The sequence below is a fragment of the Erinaceus europaeus genome, chromosome 13 (genome assembly GCF_950295315.1).
Source record: "Erinaceus europaeus chromosome 13, mEriEur2.1, whole genome shotgun sequence".
Lineage (NCBI taxonomy): Eukaryota > Metazoa > Chordata > Mammalia > Eulipotyphla > Erinaceidae > Erinaceus > Erinaceus europaeus.
In genome coordinates this window covers 48,233,395-48,255,753 of record NC_080174.1, presented here as the reverse complement: position 1 = coordinate 48,255,753, position 22,359 = coordinate 48,233,395, and the positions used below count along the sequence as shown (strand labels likewise).

Genomic DNA, 22,359 nt, shown 5'->3' with positions numbered 1-22,359 from the left:
TTGCACCACCTGCGCTTAACCCACTGTGCTACCGCCCGACTCCCTTATTTACTTATTAATGAGAAAGAGAGGAGGAGAGAAAGAGCCAGACATCACTCTGGTACATGTGCTGCCAGGGATTGAACTCAGGACCTCATGCTTGAGAGTCCAGCGCTTTATTCACTGTGCCATCTCCCAGACCACTGATTCTCCTTTAAACTCAACTCTTGGGCTAGGGAGTGGCAGGAAGGATCAGAATCCTTCTTCTGATTGTTACTAGAACATTTGTTTTTGTGTATCTCTGGTACCACCTCTCACAGAGTCCCTGGGTCTTCCTTTGTATATAGTGTTTGTAGTGATTCTTTTTTATTTTTTAAATTTTTTATATTTATTTTCCCTTTTGTTGCCCTTGTTGTTTATTGTTATTGTTATTGATGTCATCGTTAGATAGAACAGAAAGAAATAGAGGGAGGAGGGGAAGACAAAGTGGGGGAGAGAAAGATAGACACCTGCAGACCTGCTTCACCACTTGTGAAGCGACTCCCCTTCAGGTGAGGAGCCATGGGCTTAAACCGGGATTCTTATGCTGGTCCTTGCACTTTGCGCCACGTGCACTTAACCCGCTGTGCTACCACCCTGTCTGGCTAGCGTGGGGGTGCCTCTTCCCGTGCACGTACTCTCTGGGTTGGAGAGAATGCAACCGAGCCTGGAGCCAGCCTGGGCTGCTACTCACTCAGTGATGCGAGGGAGATAGATGACTCATGAACCAAGCTCATGGTGGTGAGGCAATGCAATTCTCTGTTGATCAGAGAGCCATGGCTTTTAAAGGGCCCACCCGGAAGTGGCAATTCAGAAACAGAAATGGCTAGGAAAGCAGCGGAGAAAGGCAAAATGGACTGGAAAGGTAGGAACTTCCTTAGCAACTGTTGCGAGGGTTTTAACTGGTAGGATTAATAAACCCTGGTTTTTGTGGTCTGGGAGGTGGCACAGTGGATAAAGCATTGGCCTCTCAAGCATGAGATCCTGAGTTCAATCCCCGTTAGCACATGTACCAGACTGATATCTGGTACTTTGTCTCGCCTCCTATCTTTCTCATGAATAAATAAATAAAATATTAAAAAATAATAATAATACCCTGCAGGCAGGGAGGATCTTGAGAGTAGAAAGAAGATAGATCAAAGGAATGGGATGGGTGGGGATCTTTCAGGCAAAACAATGATTATGTAGATAGGCCATCAGGAATGCACAGTGGAGCGGGGGGGCTGGCTTAATGTTTTAATGAATACCAGACTCCTGGAGGCAGAAAAATGCAGGTTGCTTTGTGAGGCTCCTCACCATTTTCCGACATCTCCCCCTTTCTTCTTATCTAATGGCCATAGTATCAGGAATGCGGGGTGCTTTGTGAGGCAGGGAGTCTGATAAGACGGGGCAAACCTTTGGGGTTACTCCTGTCTCTCCTTGCTCAACCTCTCAGTAGAGAGAGAGACTGACAGGATAGACACACTCCTCAGGTTAAGCCCTGCCAGGCTCTACCACATCCTCAGAATTTCCCGACACCACCCGACTCCCCTTTTTAAAATATTCATTTATTATTGGATAGAGACAGAAATTGAGAGAGAGACAAGAGACACCTGCAGCCCTGCTTCACCACTCGTGAAGGTTTCCTCCTGCAGGTGGGGACTAGAGGCTTGAACCTGGGTCCTTGCACACTGTAATGTGAGCACTTAACCAAGTGTGCCACTGCCTGGCCCCTGCAACTCTTCTCTTGTGAAGCTCCACTGAGGGTAGACTGAAAGACACCCCGAATGCAGACATATTCCTGTATAGGACCTCCCTGCCTTCCTGGTTGAGAGGCAGGGCTTCACCTCTGATTGGCACTCTTCCCAGCCCTTGTTTTGGTTTCCTGGCAACAGCTCTGTGTCTCTAGCTGAGGAAACACCATGCCAGGTGGCAGCCCCATGGCAAAGAAGGTAGTAGTGTACCGGAATGGGGACCCCTTCTCCCCAGGTCACCAACTGGTGGTGACTCAACGCCGATTCCCCACCCTGGAGACTTTTCTCGGTGAGGTGACTTCAGTAGTGCAGGCCCCACTGGCGGTGCGTGCCCTCTACACACCATGTCATGGCCATCCTGTCACTAACCTAGCAGACCTACAGAATGGAGGACAGTATGTGGCTGCTGGCTTCGAACGATTCCACAAGCTCCAGTGAGTAGGCTAGGGCCGGCCAAAGAGCCTGGGGAGGGAGGGAGTAGCAATAATGTTCAGTATTTTTATATATTATCTCTGGGCGATCGCAGTCCCTTGAAATGGGGTGGGCTTATCTCCATTCTTTATTTTTACCAGAATTCTGCTCAACTTGGGTTTAAGGTGGTGCTGGGGATTGAACCAAGATTTGGGGACATCAGGCATCAGAGTCTTTATTTTTGTCTCCAGGGTTATTGCTGGGGCACAGTTCCTGCACTATGAATCCACTGCTCCTGGTGGCCATCTTTCTTCTACTGTTGTTGCTGTTGCTATTGTTGTTGGATAGGACAGAGATAAATTGAGAGAGGAGGGGGAGATAGAGAGGGAAAGACAGACACCTGCAGCCCTGCTTCACCACTCATGAAGCTTTCTCCCTGCAGGTAGGGACCATGGACTTGAACCCAGATCCTTGTGCACTATAACATGAACTTAACCACATATGCTCCCACCTGGCCCTGTAAATGAATCTTTTTGTTTGCTTGTTTTTGTTACCAGAGCATTATTCAGCTCTGGCTTTATGGTGGTGTGGGGCATTGAACCTGGGACTTTGGAGCCTCAGGCATGCGTCTGTTTGCATAACCATTATGCTATCTACTCTCTACCCATAAATAAATCTTTAAAAGTGAATTTCTCAGGGCCAGTGGTGGTACACCTGGTTGAGCGACATGTTACAGTGTGCAGGACCCAGGTTCGAGCCCCTGGCCCCCACTGCAGGGGGAAAGTTTTGTGAGTGGTGAAGCAGGGCTGCCGGTGTCTATCTCCTTCCTTCTCGATTTCTGGCTGTCTATCCAAAAAATAAAGATAATTTAAAAAACAGGATTTCTCTTTCTTTTGCAGTTCCTGGGCCTCATACACTCACAATTCCATACTTCTGGACCACTATTTTCATTTTTAAAATTTTTTTATATTTTATTTATCTATTCCCTTTTGTTACCCTTGTTGTTTTATTGTTGTGGTATTATTGTTGTTGTCGGTGTTGGATAGGACAGAGAGAAATAAAGAAAGGAGAAGACAGAGAGGGGGAGAGAAAGACAGACACCTGCAAACCTGCTTCACCACTTGTGAAGTGACTCCCCTGCAGGTGGGGAGCCCGGGGCTCGAACCAGGATCCTTACACTGGTCCTTGTGCTTTGTGCCACATGCGCTTAACCCGCTATGCTACTGACCCCCTGACTCCCTTTTTAAAAATTTCAGGTAGATAGACTGCTCTTCCCTCTGTGGAGCTTCCTCTGGTGCTGTGGTACTCCCATGTAGTGGCAGGGTTCAATCCCCCGGTTTTGTGCTCTGCTGGGTGAAATGTTCTGGAGATCCCAATCAGAATATTCAGCCGAGGTCTTCAGTCAGATTTAAGTGCCAATATCTGTTTATAAACTGAGATGATTTGAGAATTTTCCAATGGGAAGGGATACCTGGCAGTTAGCAAGGAATTTGAGGCTGAAATATATTTGTCCTTTTAGCTACTTACCCCCTGGAAGAAAGGAGCCAGGTGAAAAGAACAACAGACATCTAGTGAGTATCAATACCCTTCCCTATCCCTCTGTCTCTGCACCCTCCTGGGATTGCTCTCAACTTGTTCTGGGAAGCTGGACCCTGGAAAGAGCTGAATCTGCCAGTTCCATGGGGATCTTCTCCACACCTACTCTGGAGCCAGCGACTCCTTCCTGGGGTGCAGGATTTCAAGACTATGCTGTGGGTAGGGGAGAGAGCATAATATCTATGCAGAAAGACTTCTATACTTGAGACTGTAAGGTCCCAGGTTCACTGCCAAAAGTCATATCTGAGCAATGTTATGGTAAAACAAAAACAAACAACACTACGCCCTGCTCCTTTCCTAGCCTTTTATATACATTCTCTCTAGGTTGGAGTCCTCAAAGGAGAGAGAAAGCTGTAAAACACATGGGGGGTAGGAGCTGGATTAGAATGTGACTTAAAGGGAGTTGGGTGGTAGCGCAGCGGGTTAAGCGCACGTGGTGCAAAGTGTAAGGACTGGGGTAAGGATCCTGGTTTGAGCCTCCAGCTCCCCACCTGCAGGGGAGTCGCTTCACAAGTGGTGAAGCAGGTCTGCAGGTGTCTTTCTCTCCCGTCTGTCTTCCCCACCTCTCTCCATTTCTCTCTGTCCTATCCAACAACGACATCAACAACAATAACTACAACAATAAAAAAAACAAACAAGGGCAACAAAAGGTGCTAAATTTTAAGAATGTGACTTAAAGGTAGAAGCATTATCTGGTGTGACCATCTCCCCACCCTATACACACACGTTCCTTTCCTTTACCTCCTCACCCTAGATAACCTACTCTTTTAAAAAATATTTATTTATTCCCTTTTGTTGCCCTTGTTTTATCGTTGTAGTTATTAGTGTTGTTACTGATGTCATCGTTGTTGGATAGGACAGAGAGATATGGAGAGAGGAGGAGAAGGCAGAGAGGGGGAGAGAAAGATAAGACACCTGCAGGTCTGCTTCACTGCTTGGAAAGTGACCTTCCTGCAGGTGAGGGGCTGGGGGTTTGAATCGGGATCCCTGCGCCGGTCCTTGCACTTTGCATCATGTGTGCTTAACCCACTGTACCTACTGTTGACCCTGATGACCCACTCTTAACCAAGGACCTCACTTTTTCCCCAATTTGGATTTCAGGGTCCTCCTGTCACTTGCCACCCCCATGGCAGGCCCCTGGGATGGCGAGTATCTACAGGATCCCCCTGCTGTATCTAGTGAGTGCTGGTGTTGAGGAGCAGGGCATTAGGCCAAGAAACGGGGGTGGTTTGCAGTCCTGGAGGTGGTGTAGTGGGTAAAACATTGGACTCTCAAGCATGAGATCCTGAGTTTGATCCCTAGGATTGCATGTACCAGAGTGATGCCCTGGTTCTCTCTCTCTCATTCATAGATAAATCTTAGAAAAAGAGAGAGAGTGAAAATGGAAGCATTTTTTATCCCAGGGGGCTAGTGGGGCTATAGGCCACCAAGCTTGATGGAGGAAAATAGACCAGTGCAGTGACTGTCAGAGCATGTCAGGGACCCCCCCTCTAGTCACCCCACATCCTCTTATAATTAGGGAGTCCTAGGGACTCTCCTTACCAGGCTGTTCTTTGTCCCAGTGTGTTTAGAAATGGGGACCTAGTAAGTCCTCCATTCAGTCTGAAGCTGTCCCAGGCTGCCAACAAGGACTGGGAATTGGTGTTGAAACTCCTGACAGTGAAGGCCAAGCTGCGCAGCGGGGCTGTGTGCAAGTGAGTGAAGGAAGACGGAAGGCCCAAAATGCTCTCCTCCAGCCCCCCAGCAAACTCCCTCTTGGCTCTGACCATACTTGAATAGATTACTGAAGGATGGGTCTGGGAGATAGTTCACCTGGTAGAGGACACACTTAGCATGTTTGAGAATTGGGTTTGAGGCCTAACATCACATGGAAGCATTGTGCTTAAGGGAAGCTAATGGCTGGTGGAGCAGTACTGCAGTGTTTCTTTTTCTCTACCTCTGTCTCTGTGATATTGAAAAGGGTGGAGGAGGGGAGAGTCTGCCAGGAGCAGAGGAATAGTGCAGGATCAAAAAGACTAGAGGAGGAAGAGACAAAAAGAAAGCATGCTCCCCAGGCTGGGGAGATAGCCTAGTGAGTGGTTATGCAAAAAGCCTTTCATGCCTGAGGTACCAAAGGTCCCAGGTCCAGTCCCCAGCACCACCATAAGTCATGCTTCCTTAAATGCCACTTCCTCTTATACCACAGAGAGACCCTCCAGCCTGGCACTCAGAGCAGACCTTGGGTGACTGAGCCCTGCTGCCCAGAGGGCTACAAGTCAGAGAGTACCCTGGAATAGCCACGTCCACCCATTGCAGTCTTACTGAACTGGAAGAGGCATATTGCCCATTGACTCTTAGCTACTCGTTTCTCTCAGACTCTGCACACTGGAGGGGACCCCACTATCAGCAGGGGAGGCTCTGGTGAGTGGCCATTACTACGTGGCCGTTGGAGCGGATGAATTCAAGGCCCTCCCCTATCTGGAACTGCTGGTGCCCAGTCCCTCAATGCCCAGGGGCTGCTGGTATGTATGTGTGAGGTTGAGGGGTAGCAGGTTGGAGCAGAGGAAGTCACCCTGGCCTGTATCCTCCTTTGCCTACTACAAGTCTTTTTTCACTGCAGGCACCCCTCAGGCCTGAAGTCTCGGTCCCGTAAGCAGTGGGTAGGTGATGTGTGCGGCCATGGAATGGAGGGAGGGAGTGGGGGAGGGGACTAGGCCCTTATCTCACAGCATCTTCTCAGTTCATCTTGTGAAACACATTGCCGTTCCCATTTTCCAGAACAGAGACCGAGGTTCACAGGACTGAAGACAGTTGTTCAGGGTGACAGCTGTTGAATGCCAGAGCCCAACTCAGAGTTTGGGGGGGTGGGGTGGGAAGCCAGCCTGGCCGGTTTCATCTGTGAAGATCTTCAGGACTCTGGAGTTGCTAGACCTAATGCCTTTTTGCCAGGTCAGCTAGTGGGAGAAAGAACTGGCATGTCTGGCAGCATGTGAGCTTATCTGCCACCTATCTTACTGCAGGCCTGTACCCTCCAAAGCATTTGGTGAACTCTGGGTGGGGGAAGCTACAGGGATAGAACCTGGTTTTATTGGGCATCTTGAGTGGCAGGTACTAGCTATTCACTTGGATAGTTGCTATTCTGCCATGCATATGACCCAGGTTCGAGCCTAGCCCTACCACACTGAATGAAGTTTTGGTGCTGTAGTCTCTTTCATTCTTTGCATCTATCAAACTAACAAACAAACACCCCCAGGAGCTGGAAAGGAGGGTACCTTAGCCTGGTTATCAGTGTGAACAGGGCAACTTTATGGGGAGAGGGAGTTGGGAGGGTGGATGCAGGCTATCAAGATGGATGAAATTTCTTCTCTCAAGTTCCCACAGGCACCAGGGGCACACAAGCCTGGAGTGGAACTAGAGAAGATAACAAGAGTCAGCACCTGCAGTCCAAGCCCAGTGTCCCTTCTCCAGGCCTATGACCCAGAGGCACAGGCAACCCAGCCCTCTCCAAAGGAACCAAGCCCACTTGAGCAATCTGCTTTCTCCGCTAGCCCCCAGCAGGTTATTCAGCCACAGAGCAAACTCCCTCCTCTCTCATTTCCATCAGGTGAGGAGCTCCGGAGACCTTCCTTCTAACAGAGATACAGGATGGTTGCTGTTGTTCTGGGGAGGTCCGTGGAGAAAGCAAATGCAGGTCCACAGCTGGTCTTGGCCACAGCACAACTGTTTCTTACTCTTCTATGTGTTCATCCAGTTTTAGGCCTTTTCATAGGAACCCAGCATATGAAATGAAGCTCATGGAAACTCAAAGCCGGGGGTGGGGGTGGGGGTGGGTGGTGACACACCTGGTTGAGCGCACATGTTACAATGGGCAAGGACCCAGGTTCAAGTCCCCACTCCCTACCTGCAGGGAGAAAGCTTTGAGAATGGTGAAGCAGTGTTGCAGGTGTCTCTCCATCTCTCTTTCACTCCCTTCTCAATTTCTGGCTGTTTCTATCCAATAAATATAGGGGCCCAAGTGGTGGCGCAGCAAGTTAAGTGCATGTGGTGTGAGGCACAAGGAGCTGCACAAGGATCCAGGTTTGAGCCCCTGGCTCCCCACCTGTAGGGGGTTGCTTCACAAGTGGTGAAGCAGGTCTGCAGGTGTCTGTCTTTCTCTCCCTCCTCTGTCTTCCCCTCCTCTCTAGATTTCTCTCTATCCTATCCAATAACAACAGCAGTGCCAACAATAACAAGGGCAACAAAAATGGGAAAAATGGCCTCCAGGAGCAGTGGATTCATAGTGCAGGCACTGAGCTCCAGTGATAACCCTGGAGGTTAATAAATAAAATGATAAATCTTTAAAAATAAATAGATAGCAAAAAAAGAAGAAGAAGGAGAAGGAGAAGGAGAAGGAGGAGAAGGAGAAGGAGAAGGAGAAGGAGAAGGAGAAGGAGAAGGAGAAGGAGAAGAAGAAGAAGAAGAAGAAGAAGAAGAAGAAGAAGAAGAAGAAGAAAGAAACTCAAAGCCAGGAAACTTAAGGGACAGGATTTGGAAGGGATAGAGTGGGGGCCGAAGACCTGCCTCTGAAATTTTCCTGTTATCCACCACAGTAGTGAGGAATGTGGCACAAAGCCTAAGAGCTGGATGGTGAACTAGCTCACTCAGTGTGCTGTTTTGCCATGCACATGACCCAAGTTCAAGTTTAGCCCTCATTGAATTGATGGGAGCTTCTGTGCTGTGGTCTCTTTCACTCTATCTAATAACAAAACAAAAACAAAAAAACAAGAGCTGAAAGGGGAGGTCGAGGGAAAGAAGGCTAAGGTCATCAGTCTTTGTTGCCTTGTTCATCAGGAATCAAGGGAGTATATGGGGCTACCCATCCAAGGAGGGAGACAGCAGGGGCTCAGGTAGTAGCAGATGATGAAGACACCAAGACAGAGGAACCCCTGGATCAGGTGGGCTGCATCTGGATGTGTATTTTATGTGAGGAGGAATTCTGAGCTCCAAACTAACAGCTCTGGGCTCTGGGATAGTTTTCCCCTTGTGATTGCCAGCAGATCTCCTAACATCTCAGAGCCTAACTTTCTACTTTGTTAAGTGGCGGGGCGTGTCCTGATTCTAAAGTCTCTTCCCATTTTCTGAAAGAGACTGGGGGTTGGGGGAGCAGTGAACGGAAGAGGAGTGGGGAACTCCAGGCTGGGGCTGTACCCAGGTTGCTAATGGCTTCATTCTGCCTGCCTTTCCCTCCTCCAGAGGGTAGCACAGATAGTGGAAGAGGTCCTGGAAAATCAACCTGGGACTAAGGCAAGTCATTCAGTCACAGTCCCTGCCTCACCATCTTGAATCAGCAGCTTCAGCCAGGAACTGGACACCACCATTCTGTATCCAACTTCTACCTTCAGCCTTTGGCCACCAGTTTCAGGGAGCCAGCACCTCCCCTGGGTTCATAGGACACACAGCAGCCTCCTCAGTCCTTCCCTATTCTTTAGGTGCCAAACCCACAGCCCAGCCATGGAGGCTATTTCTTTATGGGTATCCCTGGGGAATTAGGAGCTTGGGAGAGCAGCTCACAAACTTGGAGTAAGTCTGTCACAATAAACAGTACTCACCAACCTCTGTCTATTTATTGCAGTTTATTACAGGCTACTACGTGCCAGGAGTTGTGCTATACGCTGTAGTCAGGCAGTACTGGGGCTGCCATCTGTGTGAGGGGTGGGTTGTTGAGGGTTTCCACCTGTCACCTGGTAAGACAGGAAAAGCTATCAGAGCATCTCTTTTATTTTATTTTATTTATTTATTTTTAAATATTTATTTCCTTTTGTTGCCCTTGTTCTTGTTTTATTGTTGTAGTTATTATTGTTGTTATTGCTGTCACCGTTGTCAGATAGAACAAGAGAAATTGAGAGAGGAGGGGAAGACAGACAAGGGAGAGAAAGATAGACACCTGCAGACCTGCTTCACAGCCTGTTAAGCGACTCCCCTGCAGGTGGGGAGCCGGGGGCTCGAACCAGGATCCTTACACCGGTCCTTGAGCTTTGCACCACCTGTGCTTAACCTGCTGCACTACCACCTGCTTCCTTTATTTTATTTTTTAAAAAAATTAAAATATTTATTATTTCCTTTTTGTTGCCCTCGTTTTATTATTGTTGATATTGATGTCATCGTTTTTGGATAGGACAGAGAGAAATGGAGAGAGGAAGGGAAGACCAAGAAGGGGAGATAAAGAAAAGACACCTGCAGACCTGCTTCACTGCCTGTGAAGCGACTCCCCTGCAGGTGGGGAGCCGGTGGCTTGAACCAGGATCCTCACGCCGGTCCTTGCACTTTGCGCCACATGCGCTTAACCTGCTGCGCTACTGCCCGACTCCCAGGGCATCTCTTTTACATCTGTGATTCTGCTGCATCTTCTCCCCTAGTCTGTCCATACCCTGCCACATGCCCGGTCAGCCACAGCTCTCTGACTGAAGCTTGGAGGCCTCTAGTTTACAGTCCTGATTCAGAGGCTATAGCTCACCTCTCTGTGCAACGAGGCTTCTGCTGTCCATCCACCCTGCCACTGTGATAGTCCAGTAATGCCTCAGCCAGGCCTCAGTCATGGTGCCTGGGCTGTGGACCAGACAAGACAGCAGGGAGACAGCTGCTGAAGCAGGAATGTTGCTGAGGGTTGAACAGCTTTTGGAAATTATAAAACCCTTTCACTTGTCATTTTGATCCATGAGGTAGCTATTATCTTCATGAGGGATGAGGAAACTGAGGCTCTGTGGTGGGGAGTGTTAGGCTCATTGTCTGCACCTTATGGCCAGCAGGGCTCCTGGAGACAGCAGAGCTGGAGAGTGGCTTTGGTCCATTCAAAGAGTTGATGGGTGCTCCTGTGTCTTGCTCACTGAGCTTGTGATGCAGAGTGCAATTCCTGTCACGGTGAGCACCATGCCTACAAATGCTTCTGAAATAGTGGTAGAAATCGAGGGGCTTTTAAGTCAGTCATGCCAGTTGGAACTAGTGTAGGACTGAGGGAAAGATTCAGATAGTATGTGTCCCCAGACATCCCAGGAGAAGGAAACTGATAGCCACAAGGAAGTAGGAGGGCTGCTGCTATACAGAAGGGCACAATGGGGGAGAACACACACACACACACACACCCCTAGAGAAAGAACCAGGTGCACCAAAGCCCAAGTAGCTGCTTCCCCTTGTAAAGTGGCCTGACTTACACTTTCCACCAATATCTTCTCCAAGGGCCTTCCCAACAATCAGTGTGAAGACGATGGCCAAGGAGTTACTGATAGGCACAGCTAGGGTCAGATCTAAGTGATCAGAATGAAAGTATCTCTGAGACTGGTGAAAAAGCAAAACAACAACAAGAAAACAAAGCTTTCCTAAGTCTATTCCTCACCAAGACTATCCCTAAGTCTGGGACCATCCTGGATTTCTGATAAAGATGAGGTCTCGGGGGCTGGGCAGGAGGCAGCAGGTTAAGCGCACATGCCACAAAACACAAGCACTGGTGTAAGGATCCTGGTTCCAGCCCCCGGCTCCCCACCTATGTGGGGGTGGCTTCACAGGAGATGAAGCAGGTCTGCAGGTGTCTATTTTTCTCTCCCCGTCTTCCTCTACCTACTTGATTTCTCTCTGTCCTATCCAACAACAGTGACAGCAATGACAACAATAATAACAACAACAATATAGAAGAAGGGCAACAAAAGGGAAAAAATAGCCTACAGGAGCAGTGGGATTTGTAGTGCAGGTACGACAACCAGTGATAACCCTGGAGGCAAAAAAAAAAGTCTCTGTACTCAAAGACATCATCAAAGATATTAAGGGCATCTGGACAGATAACCAAAATAAAAATAATGGCCAGGTGGTGGCACACCTGGTTGAGTGCATGTTACAATGTACAAGAACACAGATTCAGGCTGGTGCTGGGAGTTGAACTTGGGACATCCAAGCCTCCAAAGTTTTATCTACTTATTCAATATTTATTTATTCCCTTTTGTTGCCCTTTTTTAAAAAAAGATTTTATTTATTTATTTATGAGTAGATAGGAGGAGAGAGAAAGAACCAGACCTGCTTCACCTCTTGTGAAGCGACTTCCCTGAAGGTCGGGAGCTGGAGGCTCCAACCAGGATCGTTTATGCCGGTCCTTGCGCTTTGCACCACCTGCGCTTAACCCGCTGTGCTACCACCTGACTCCCTGTAGTCTTATATTTTAAATTCCTTACATATGGGGGCCAGGTGGTGGCACACTGGGGTAAGCACATATAATACAAAGCACAGGGACCCATGCTAGGATCCCAGTTCAGTGCAGGCACTGATCCCCAGCAATAACCCTGGAGGCAAAAAAAAAAACCCCAAAAAACAGTAGGTTAAATTCCTTACATCTCATTACATTGGAGCACAACAGCTTCCCTTTGAAGAAGACATTGTCATGGTTATTCTACTGACAGGAAGAGAATCTGAGGGGAAAAGCACTAATTTGAGACAGTGAGAACATGTCAGGGCTGGAACTGCAGCCCTGGTTTTCTACTACGAATTGCTTCCTCTTGGACAAGACACCAAGGACACTGGTGCTCAATTTGAGATCTGATTTTTCTGGGTATTTAGGAATCTGGGAGAGGTCTGAGACATGGCAAATGAGAGGTTTTTTTTTTTTTTTTTTTTTTTTTTTGCAAGCCTGCAGAGCCTCTTGCGCCTTACTGACAGAGAGGAGACACTAGGAGTTGATCTTTTTACTAAGTAATTAGCTGTTTCCTAAGAAGTGAGTGGGTAGGCAGACTCTGGCCTGGAAAGAGTCAAGATTTGCTTCCTGAGGCAGAATAGGAGGCCAGTGTTCTGTCTGGTGTGCGTACTACACTCTCTCCCTCCCCTCTTGTTCTTCCAGATTGTCAATGTATGGTACTCTGTGAATGGTGAGAGGCTGGGCACCTACATGGGCCATACTGGAGCTGTATGGTGTGTAGATGCTGACTGTATCCTTATCGTTGAGTACATGGAGCCCGAGCCTGCAAACAATGGCAGATCTGCTATGTTGGAGGTTGGGAGTTTGGGCTCATGTGGGTGGGTCTAAAGAATGAGCCTATTTGCCAGTCTGTTCAGTCAGGCTAAGTTCCAGTTTTGGATGAGAAGACTAAAATGCTTTGAGGTAAGAGAGGACGAAAACTTCTTTGGAGGGCCAGTAAAATAGCTCACTTGGATAGCTCACTGCTTTGCCATGTGTGCCACCCAGGTTTGAGCCAGGCTACCACCACAACAGAGGAAGTTTTGGTGCTGTGGTCTTCATTATGCTCTCAGAAAGAAGGAAAGAGGGGCCGGGTGGTCGTGCATCTGGTTGAGAGCACATGTTACAATGTGCAAGGACCCAGGTTCAAGCTCCTGGTCCCCCCCTGCAGGAGGAAAGCTTTGCGAGTGATGAAGCAGGGCTGCAGGTGTCTCTCTGTCTCTCCTTCTCTATCGTCCCTCCCCTCTCAATTTTTGGCTGTCTCTGCCCAATAAGTAAATAAAGATGATTAAAAAAGAAAGGGGAAAAAAGTATTTTTTTTTCAGGAATTTTAAACTTTATTCAGGAATTTGAGAACATTCACATATTAAATCATGGGGGGGAGTGTGTAAAACAGCTGAGTTACCACTTACATAATGGTCTGGACAGAGAGAGCGAGAAGCTGACAGGTTTAGCAAAAAAGGGTTTCTTTAAGAGTAAACAGGATGAGTACCCCCATAAGGATACCTGTTCGAGCTCCCAGCTCCCCACCTGCAGGGGAGTTGCTTCACAAGCGGTGAAGCAAGTCTGCAGGTGTCTTATCTTTTTCTCCCCCTCTCTGACTTTTCCATCTCCATTTTCTCACTGTCCTACCCAACAACAACATCAGTAACAACAATAATAACTGCAACAATAAAACAAGGGCAACAAAAGGGAATAAATAAATATTTAAAATAAATAAATTTTTAAAAAAGAGTAAACAGGACGATGATTCACTTGACCTCCCAAAGGGCAAGGGCTCATAAGAACTTTGTCATGTCTCTTTTTTTAATCTTTATTTATTGGATAGAGACAGCCCGAAATCAAGAGGAAAGGGGGAGATAGGGAGGGAGAGTGACGTAGAGACACTTGCAAAGCTTTCCGTCTGCAGGTGGGGACCAGTAGCTCCAACCCGGGTCCTTGCACATTGTAACATCATATGCATGCAATTAGGTGCTCCACCACCCAGCCCTGTTATATTTCTCTCTCTTTTTTAAAGATTTTCTTTGTTTATTAATGAGAAAGATGGGAGGAGAGAAAGAACTAGACATCACTCTGGTACATGTACTGCTGGGAACTGAACTCGGTACCTCATGCTTGAGAGTCCAATGCTCTTTATTGACTGTGCTACCTCCTGGACCATGGTCATGTTTCTTAACACCTTTCTTCAGGGGACACCAAACATGTCCTCACTGGCTCAGCTGACAACAGCTGTCGTCTCTGGGACTGTGAGACAGGTAAGCGGGGTCATTCATTTTTTTTTTCCCCCAGCAGTATACTGCTTAAGTGAACAGATTCTGGGGGAATGTAGATAAATCAGGAGATGATTCCTAGTTCTTACATTGGGAACCAATGACTTGAGAAAATAAGAAAAACAAATGAGAAAGAAAAAGCAACAGTAAGCTATAAGTCTTAAATTTTGTTTTATTGGTGTATTGTATTGGATCAAAGCAAAGGATTGAGGGTGGAGGTGGGTGGCTTTCAGGTCCTGGTGCATGATGGAGGACCTGCACTGGGGGACGGGGGGGGGGTGTTTGAGTATTTTGCAGAAATTTGCGAAATTTTATAGATGAATCTACAACTGTTTTATAAACCACTAATCCCCTCCATAAAAATAAAATAAAGTTCTTATGAATTTATAAGGAAGAGAGAAGGAGAATCAAAGTCTCACTCTGGCACATGCACTGCCTAGGAGTGAACTCCAGAGCTCATGTTTGAGAGTCCCAACACTTTATCCACTGCACCCACCTCCTGGGTTATGTTAAGTCTTGTTAGAGAAAGCATACAGTACTGCAGACGGCCAGGACGAAGGCAACCAACTGCGGGGAGTGGGGCAAGGACCAGCCCAGCAAGGTTTCCCAAGAGGTACATCACATGAGCTGGGGCTTAAAGGGTGAGAAAGTGGTCGTCGCTTTGGTCTTTGCCGGAGTGAAAGCACAACAAATGTCCAGGTTATCTGACTTGGAGGAACTTACTGCTTCTTGGGTGATGAAATTGACAGTGTATAGGGAAGATGAGGCAGATGAGGCTCAGAACAGACCTTGAATACTGAACTTGTAAGCCTAACTTTGTTCTTCAGGGCTTGACGTGCTATGGAAGTCTCTGAGCAGGGAAGAAGGGTAGTCTGTGTTTAGTTTTAGCAAGCTCAGGTTGCCGTGGGGGTCCTTGGAATAACTGAGACTGACGACAAGGGAGGCTGTTAAGCTGTTCTGTTTAGTAAATACTTCCTGGGCTCCCAATTCCATACCGGGTTGACCTGGGCACTGGGGACGTGCAGGAAAATTAGAGCACGTCTTTGCCAGAGTAGCATGAGAGAGATCCATTGCAATCTACTATACGCTGTGCTAGTATATGAAAGCAGGGGTTCTCTGGAGGTAAGGACTGTAGGTAAGATGTGAAAAAGACTTGAACCAGAGCACACAGTGAGGAGGAGGAGGGAATGTGCTACAGTCACAGGGGCAGACAGGAATAGAGTCCCCTTCTTGTAGTGACTGCAAGTGGCCAACACTCTGCCTGTCCCCAGGGAAGCAACTGGCTTTACTCAAGACCAATTCAGCTGTTCGAACTTGTGGTTTTGACTTTGGGGGTAACATCATTATGCTCTCCACGGACAAGCAGATGGGCTACCAGTGCTTTGTGAGCTTCTTTGACCTGCGGGATCCAAGCCAGATCGGTAAGAACAATGGGCCAGTCTGGGGTTGGGGTGAGGGGTTCAGCTTCAGAATCCAGGACTAGACATCTGCTGTCCCACACAGACAACAATGAGCCCTACATGAAGATCCCTTGCAATGACTCCAAGATTACCAGTGCTGTTTGGGGGCCCCTGGGAGAGTGCATCATTGCAGGCCACGAGAGTGGAGAGCTCAACCAGTATAGTGCTAAGGTAAGGGTCCTGAGCCCACCAGAATGTTTCTCCACAAGGAGCAGAATAATGCATTGGTTAAGAACAAAGACTGGGGGCTGGGAAGATAGCATAGTGGTTATGTAAATGACTTTCATATCTGAGGTTCCAAGTCTCAGGTTCAATCCCCCTGCCACTACTATAAGCCAGAGCTGAGCAGTGCTCTGGCAAAATAAATAATAAAATGTTTAAGACTGGATTCAAATACAGATTCCACCACTTTCTAGTTATGTGATTTTAGGCATGGTGCATTGATTCCCTAAGTTTATTTTATGTGCAAAATGTTTCAGGGCCAGCAGAATAACTCACTCGGTTAGTGTGCTGCTTTGCCATGTATGTGACCCGTGTTTGAGCCTGGCCCACACAACACTGAAAGAAGCGTTGATGTTGTGGTCTCTTTCACTCTTTTTAAAACATTTTTAAATATTTATTTCCCTTTTGTTGACCTTTTTTATCTTTATTTTATTTATTGGATCTTTATTTATTGGATAGAGACAGCCAGAAATTGAGAGGAGGAGGGGAGATAGAGAGGAAAGAGACAGAGAGACATCTGCAAACCTGCTTCACCACTCGTAAAGCCTTCCCCCTGCAGGTGGGGACCGGGGGCTCGAACCCAGGCCCTTGTGCACTGTAATATGTGCGCTCAACCAGGTGCACCACCACCAAGGTCCCGTTTCCCTTGTTTTTTATTGTAGTTATTGTTGTTATTGATATCATTGTAGTTGGATAGGACAGAGAGAAGTGGAGAGAGGAGGGGAAGACAGAGAGGGGGAGAGAAACAGAGACACTTGCAGACCTGCTTCACTGCCTGTGAAGCAACTCCCCTGCAGGTGGGGAGCCGGGGTCTCAAACCGGGATCCTTACGCTGGTCCTTGTGCTTTGTGCTACCTGCGCTTAACCCACTGTGCTACTGCCTGACTCCCTCTTTCACTCTTTATCTCTCTCTCTCTTTTCTTATTTTTTTTTAACCAGAACACTGCTCAGCTCTGGTTTGTGGTGGTGCAGGGGATTGAATGAACCTGGGACCTGGATCCCAGGCATGAGAGCCTGTTTGCATAACCATTATGTTACCTACCCCTTTCCCATCCTTTATCTCTACCTCTGTCTCTGTCCAACAAACCAAAACAGTTCTAAGAATCAAGTGACTTCAGATACTGAAAAACTTCACTCAAGATACATTAAATAGGAGTCAGATTGTATATTGTGCCACTATGGAAATCTTAACCCAGTGTGCAGAGCGCCCTCTGCCACATTAAGCCAGGAAGAACAGATGGAGCTTCAAATAATGAAGAAAGGACATTGCAAACGAAGGCAGAGTCAAGGGAGGTATTTTTTTTTTTAAAAGAAACACTGTGATACCTCAGGGAGATGGCTAGACACAGTAGTGATAGAAACAGCCAAGTATGGTTGGGCGGGGGATGGAACAGACACCTGCAGACCTGCTTCACCACTTGTGAAGCTTTCCCCCTCAAGGTGGGAGCCAGGAGCTTGAACCCGGACCCTTGTGCATTGCAACATGTGTGCCACCACCTGGCCCCAAGACTGACACCTTAATAGGACAAGAAGCAGTGAAGAACCCTGGCTAGACTGTGGTGTAATGGGTTCAGCCTGGTCAGAACCTCTCTCTCCTTCCTTCCCAGTCTGGTGAGGTATTAGTGAATGTTAAAGAGCACTCCCGGCAGATCAACGACATCCAGTTATCTAGGGATATGACTATGTTTGTCACTGCATCCAAAGACAACACAGCCAAGGTGAGTCTGCACAACTGGTCTGGCGGGGCTGCTCCTGCACAACTTTCACCTTGCCTGACTTCCTTGCCCAAGAGGGCTCTTTTGACAGATCTCTCCCCTACCTTCTCTCTCCAGCTCTTTGATTCCACAACCCTTGATCACCAGAAGACCTTCCGAACAGAACGTCCTGTCAACTCAGCTGCCCTCTCTCCCAACTATGACCATGTAAGGGAGATCCAGATGCTTCCAGGATCTAGGTGTTTGCCTAGCAGATAAACTACACACCAAGGGGGAAAGGGCATTAAGTAGAGAGGAGGTTACCAGAGCAGCAACAAAGCTGAATGTTTGGGAAACCCTGGGGGACAAAGGAGGAGGTGACTAAAACATCCTCTGTTAATAGCTACCCAGTGTGATGAGACAGATGTCAATAGCTCATTGGGGTTGGAGGAACAGAAAATGGACTTAGCTGCTCTTTGGACCTATCTAGAATTTCGTGTCTCCTTCAGGTGGTGCTGGGCGGTGGTCAGGAAGCCATGGATGTAACCACAACCTCTACCAGGATTGGCAAATTTGAGGCCAGGTAAATGAGAGTTCTTCCAAACAAACATCGTGGAAGGCATGTGAAATAGCTCACTTAGATGTGTTGCTTTGCAGTGTGCAAATGAGGAAGCTGTGGTCTCCCTCCCTGCCTGCCTTTGTTAGAGAAAGAGAGGTTGGGGGAGGGAGGGAGAAGAGACCTAATAAAGGGGAAACATACCTGAAGAGACTTCCCTTGTTTCATTGGTAATATAGTGCGTAATAGAGCAGTTTATTTTTCAGGAGTTTATTTTGCACTGTTCACCTCTGGCTTATAGTGTTACTGGGGGTTAAACCTGGGATCTCAGAGCCTCCGACTTGATGGTTGTTTGCATAACCACTATGGTATCTCCCCAGACCTCATCATATTTTATTGTAATTATTATTATTATTATTATTATTATTACCACCAACACTACCAGGGCTGTTATTGGGGCTTGGTGCTGGCACTGTGAATCCATTGCTCTCAGCAGCCTTTTATTTTTTTTTCTTCTATATTTTATCAGATAGAACAGAAAAATTGAGGGGAGGGGGAGAAACGGAGATGGCGAGAGAAAGATAGACACCTGCAGACATGCTTCACTGCTTATTAAGTATCCTCCCTGCAGATGTGTATACTCAACCAGGTGCACCAGGTGGTGACCTGGCCCCTGGCACCGTATTTATTTATTTATTTCTTTTTTTTATTGGAGAAGTAATGTTTTACATTCAACAGTAAGTACAATAGTTTGTACATGCATAACATTCCCCAGTTTCCCATTTGACAATACAACCCCCACTAGGTCCTCTGAATCCTTCTTGGACCTATATTCTCCCCACCCACCCACCCCAGAGTCTTTTACTTTGGTGAGATGCACCAATTCCATTTCAGGTTCTGTTTTTGTGTTTTCTGATCTTGTTTTTCAACTTCTGCCTGAGAGTGAGATCATCCCATATTCATTCTTCTGTTTCTGACTTATTTCACTCAACATGATTTTTTCAAGGTCCATCCAAGATCAGCTGAAAAAGGTGAAGTCACCATTTTTAATAGCTGAGTAGTATTCCATTGTGTATACAGACCACAACTTGCTCAGCCACTCATCTGTTGTTGAACACCTGGGTTGCTTCCAGGTTTTGACTATTACAAATTGTGCTGCCAAGAACATATGTGTACACAGATATTTTTGGATGGATGTGTTGGGTTCCTTAGGAAGTGGAACCCAATATATCCATCCTCAGGAGAGGAATTGCAGGATCATAGGGTAGGTCCATTTCTAGCCTTCTGAGAGATCTCCAGACTGTTCTCCACAGATGTTGGACCAATTGACATTCCCACCAGCAGTGTAGGAGGGTTCCTTTGACCCCACACCCTCTCCAGCATTTGCTGCTGTTACCTTTTCTGATGTATGACATTCTCACAGGAGTGAAGTGGTATCTCGTTGTTGTCTTTATTTACATTTCTTTGACAATCAGAGACTTGGAGCATTTTTTTCATGTGTTTCTCGGCCTTTTGGATCTCTTCTGTGGTGAATATTCTGTCCATGTCCTCCCCCCATTTTTGGATGGGGTTATTTGTTGTCTTGTTGTTGAGTCAGGCAAGCTCTTTATATATGTTGGTTATTAAACTCTTGTCTGATGTGTGGCATGTAAAGATCTTCTCCCATTCTGTGAGGGGTCTCTTGGTTTGCATAGTGGTTTCTTTTGCTGTGAAGAAGCTTTTTAATTTGATGTAGTCCCATAGGTTTATACTTGCCTTAGTCTTCCTTGTAATTGGATTTGTTTCATTGAAGATGTCTTTAAAATTTATGCGGAAAAGAGTTCTGCCAATATTTTCCTCTAAGTATCTGATAGTTTGTGGTCTAACATCCAAGTCCTTGATCCACTTGGAATTTACTTTTGTATTTGGTGAAATACAATGGTTCAGTTTCATTCTTCTGCATGTTTCAACCCATTGTTTCCAACACCATTTGTTGAAGAGACTCTGCTTTCCCCATTTAATAGTCTGAGCCCCTTTGTCAAAGATTAGATGTCCATAGGTGTGGGGGCTCACCCTGGCATCTTATTTTATGCACTCATTTCTCCTCATCCCGGCTTCTCCACTTTGTAGTTTGCCTTTGGGAATTGGTATCTCCAGAGTGTTGTGGAAGGAGATGGAGAATGAATTAACTGTCCCTTTTCACCAGGTTCTTCCACTTGGCCTTTGAAGAAGAGTTTGGTAGAGTCAAAGGTCACTTCGGGCCTATCAACAGTGTTGCCTTCCATCCTGATGGCAAGAGGTGAGATCCTAGGAAGGGAGCTGAGTTCATGGATCTGATTTGTTTCCCTCCCTCCCTCTGTTCCCAGCTTGTGGGGAAAAAAAAAAAAAGAAATAGAAGTAGACAAGAAAACTTCACCTTGACATGGGAGAAGAAACAGAGATTCTAGCAGGACATAAAATAAAAAAATAAAATAAAGCTTTATTAAACATAGAGACACACAGACATACGGGTACATACAGTGTTGTTTCTGTGTCTTCTCACCTGCAGTGACCCACCACTCTCAGCAGTTGCTTTTTGCTTGTCTGGTTGTGTGTGTGTGTGTGTGTGTGTGTGTGTGTGTGTGTGTGTGTGTGTGTGGTGAGCTGAGTGGACACAGTGACTAAGGGACCTGAAGCAGGGTGTGGAAGAGAAGGGTGTTTAGGCCTATGTAATAGACATTTGACTGGAAAATTGATGGTCCCTTTTTAGGCCGTTCTACCAGATTGCTGAGCTTATTAGGGCTAAGTCTAATCACAGAGGACTGGTAAGCACTTTAATTTAGGGAATATAGTTGCCCGTAACTTATGGATATGTGTGTACACATACTCGGTCCCTTAGTGTGTCAACAGCTGTACTGTAAAACATTATCCCCCCCAATAAAATGACAAAGTGAAAAATATGTCACTTGGCATTTCCCAAGGCATCATCTTGTTCAGCCTCCTGAAGCTCAGAGAGAGAGGACACAGGATCATGGCTGCGCTGTAGAAGCAGAAACTGGGCTCCACCCCCTGCCCCCATGCTTCCATAATCAGCTAGTGGCAGAGCCAGAAGGCAAGCTGCACTCTCCTCTACAAACCCAGTGCCCTTGGCCTTAGGCTAGCTGGCATAAAGACTCCTTTCACGCAGCCCTGCCTCCTGTGCCCTCAACACGACAACTTCCCATTCTGCACTGGGGTGCAAGGACTCTAAGTCATTTTGAAGAGTTCTTATTCCCAGGGTGGGGCAGGAACGAAGGGTGGAAGTTCGTGACAGATCAAGTGCTTTTTGTGAATGGGTGACACCCTGTGGGATGGAACCTTCATTCATTCAATGGAAAGTCTGTGTGTCCCTTGGGGGTGTGCAGTGTTGTGATTTCTTTCTTTTTCTTTTTCTTTTTTTTTTGGCGGAGTCTCAGGCTTTACTGCTGTGGCTTCTTGAGCGGGATGAGCGCAATGAGTGCGTGGCGCCGTTGACAGGCTTGTAGGTGATGGAGAACTCGCCCAGGTAGTGGCTGATCATCTCGGGCTTGATCTCCACCTGGTTGAAGCTCTTGCTGTTGTACACGCCCACCATGCTGCCCACCATCTCCGGCAGGATGATCATGTTGCAGAGGTGCGTCTTCACCACCTTGGGCTTCTCCATGGGCGGCGCCTCCTTGGCCTTGTGCAGGCTCTTGAGCAGCGAGTGCTGCTTCTGCAGCCCCTGGTTCTGCCTTGCACTGTGCAGCTACATCAGCTGCTCTTAAGACATGTCTAACAGCTGGTCGAGGTCCACGGTGGGGTAGGTGAACTTGCAGAATGTGCGCTTCTTCTTCTGCTCCACTTCCGCTATCTTGTCCCCTGGCGCTCTGGAAACAGTGTTGTGATTTCTGATCCGAGCATGAAGCTGGTGAGTGTGATATTAAAAAAAAATCTTAATATAGTGGTTTAATAATGATTAACAAGATTGTAACATAACAGGGGTACAATTCCACACAGTTCCCACAACCAGAGCTCTGTGTCTCCAGGAAATTTCTCTATTCTTATTCCTCTGGGAGTATGGACCAAAATTTTTTATGGGGTGTAGAAGGTGGGAATTCTGGCTTCTGTAATTGCTTCTCTGCTTGACATGGGTGTTGACAGGTGGATCCACACTCTCAGCCTGTTTCTGTCTTTCCCTAGTGGGGCAGGGCTCTAAGGAGGGGAGGTTCTAGGACATATTAGTAGTGAGGTCGTCTGCCCAGGGAAGTCAG

The 22,359-nt window shown here is 47.1% G+C and overlaps 3 protein-coding genes and 1 long non-coding RNA gene across 4 annotated transcripts; 2 read left to right on the top strand and 2 right to left on the bottom strand.

The window, feature by feature from the left end:
• The first annotated feature begins 1,916 nt into the window (after positions 1–1,916).
• On the top strand, positions 1,917–9,328 carry LOC132542790 (doublecortin domain-containing protein 2B-like). Its single transcript, XM_060205763.1, has 9 exons — positions 1,917–2,185; positions 3,682–3,733; positions 4,860–4,936; positions 5,321–5,452; positions 6,113–6,259; positions 6,358–6,397; positions 7,110–7,341; positions 8,568–8,671; positions 8,970–9,328. The coding sequence occupies exons 1-9, from the start codon at positions 1,920–1,922 to the stop codon at positions 9,057–9,059; spliced, it is 1,140 nt and encodes a 379-aa protein (XP_060061746.1). The 5' UTR covers positions 1,917–1,919; the 3' UTR covers positions 9,060–9,328.
• LOC132542791 (uncharacterized) lies at positions 6,508–11,656 on the bottom strand. The gene is made up of 3 exons (XR_009553763.1): positions 10,925–11,656; positions 9,326–10,659; positions 6,508–7,148 (listed from the first exon to the last, which is right to left on the bottom strand). It is a non-coding gene; the product is annotated as an uncharacterized LOC132542791 (long non-coding RNA).
• A 546-nt stretch (positions 11,657–12,202) lies between these two features.
• LOC103113715 (eukaryotic translation initiation factor 3 subunit I) lies at positions 12,203–20,435 on the top strand. Its single transcript, XM_060204945.1, has 9 exons — positions 12,203–12,277; positions 12,481–12,679; positions 14,118–14,183; positions 15,470–15,619; positions 15,702–15,829; positions 17,488–17,598; positions 17,713–17,802; positions 18,084–18,157; positions 20,316–20,435. Exons 1-9 carry the CDS (start codon positions 12,203–12,205, stop codon positions 20,410–20,412), a joined length of 990 nt encoding a protein of 329 aa, XP_060060928.1. The 3' UTR covers positions 20,413–20,435.
• A 935-nt stretch (positions 20,436–21,370) lies between these two features.
• LOC103128371 (small ribosomal subunit protein uS19-like) lies at positions 21,371–21,893 on the bottom strand. Its single transcript, XM_060205073.1, is given in 1 exon segment — positions 21,371–21,893. A coding segment is annotated over 1 exon segment (339 nt). The 5' UTR covers positions 21,879–21,893; the 3' UTR covers positions 21,371–21,539.
• Between the last annotated feature and the right edge of the window lie 466 nt (positions 21,894–22,359).

Bases quoted from the DNA above. Each gene is read 5' to 3' on its own strand.
- LOC132542790 (XM_060205763.1), top strand. From the start codon at position 1,920: ATGCCAGGTGGCAGCCCCATGGCAAAGAAGGTAGTAGTGTACCGGAAT. The intron at 4,937-5,320 runs GTGAGTGCTGGT...TCTTTGTCCCAG, and splicing joins GGATCCCCCTGCTGTATCTA to TGTGTTTAGAAATGGGGACC. The intron at 7,342-8,567 runs GTGAGGAGCTCC...CTTGTTCATCAG, and splicing joins TCCTCTCTCATTTCCATCAG to GAATCAAGGGAGTATATGGG.
- LOC103113715 (XM_060204945.1), top strand. From the start codon at position 12,203: ATGTCAGGGCTGGAACTGCAGCCCTGGTTTTCTACTACGAATTGCTTC. The intron at 15,830-17,487 runs GTAAGGGTCCTG...CTTCCTTCCCAG, and splicing joins TCAACCAGTATAGTGCTAAG to TCTGGTGAGGTATTAGTGAA. The intron at 17,599-17,712 runs GTGAGTCTGCAC...TTCTCTCTCCAG, and splicing joins CCAAAGACAACACAGCCAAG to CTCTTTGATTCCACAACCCT.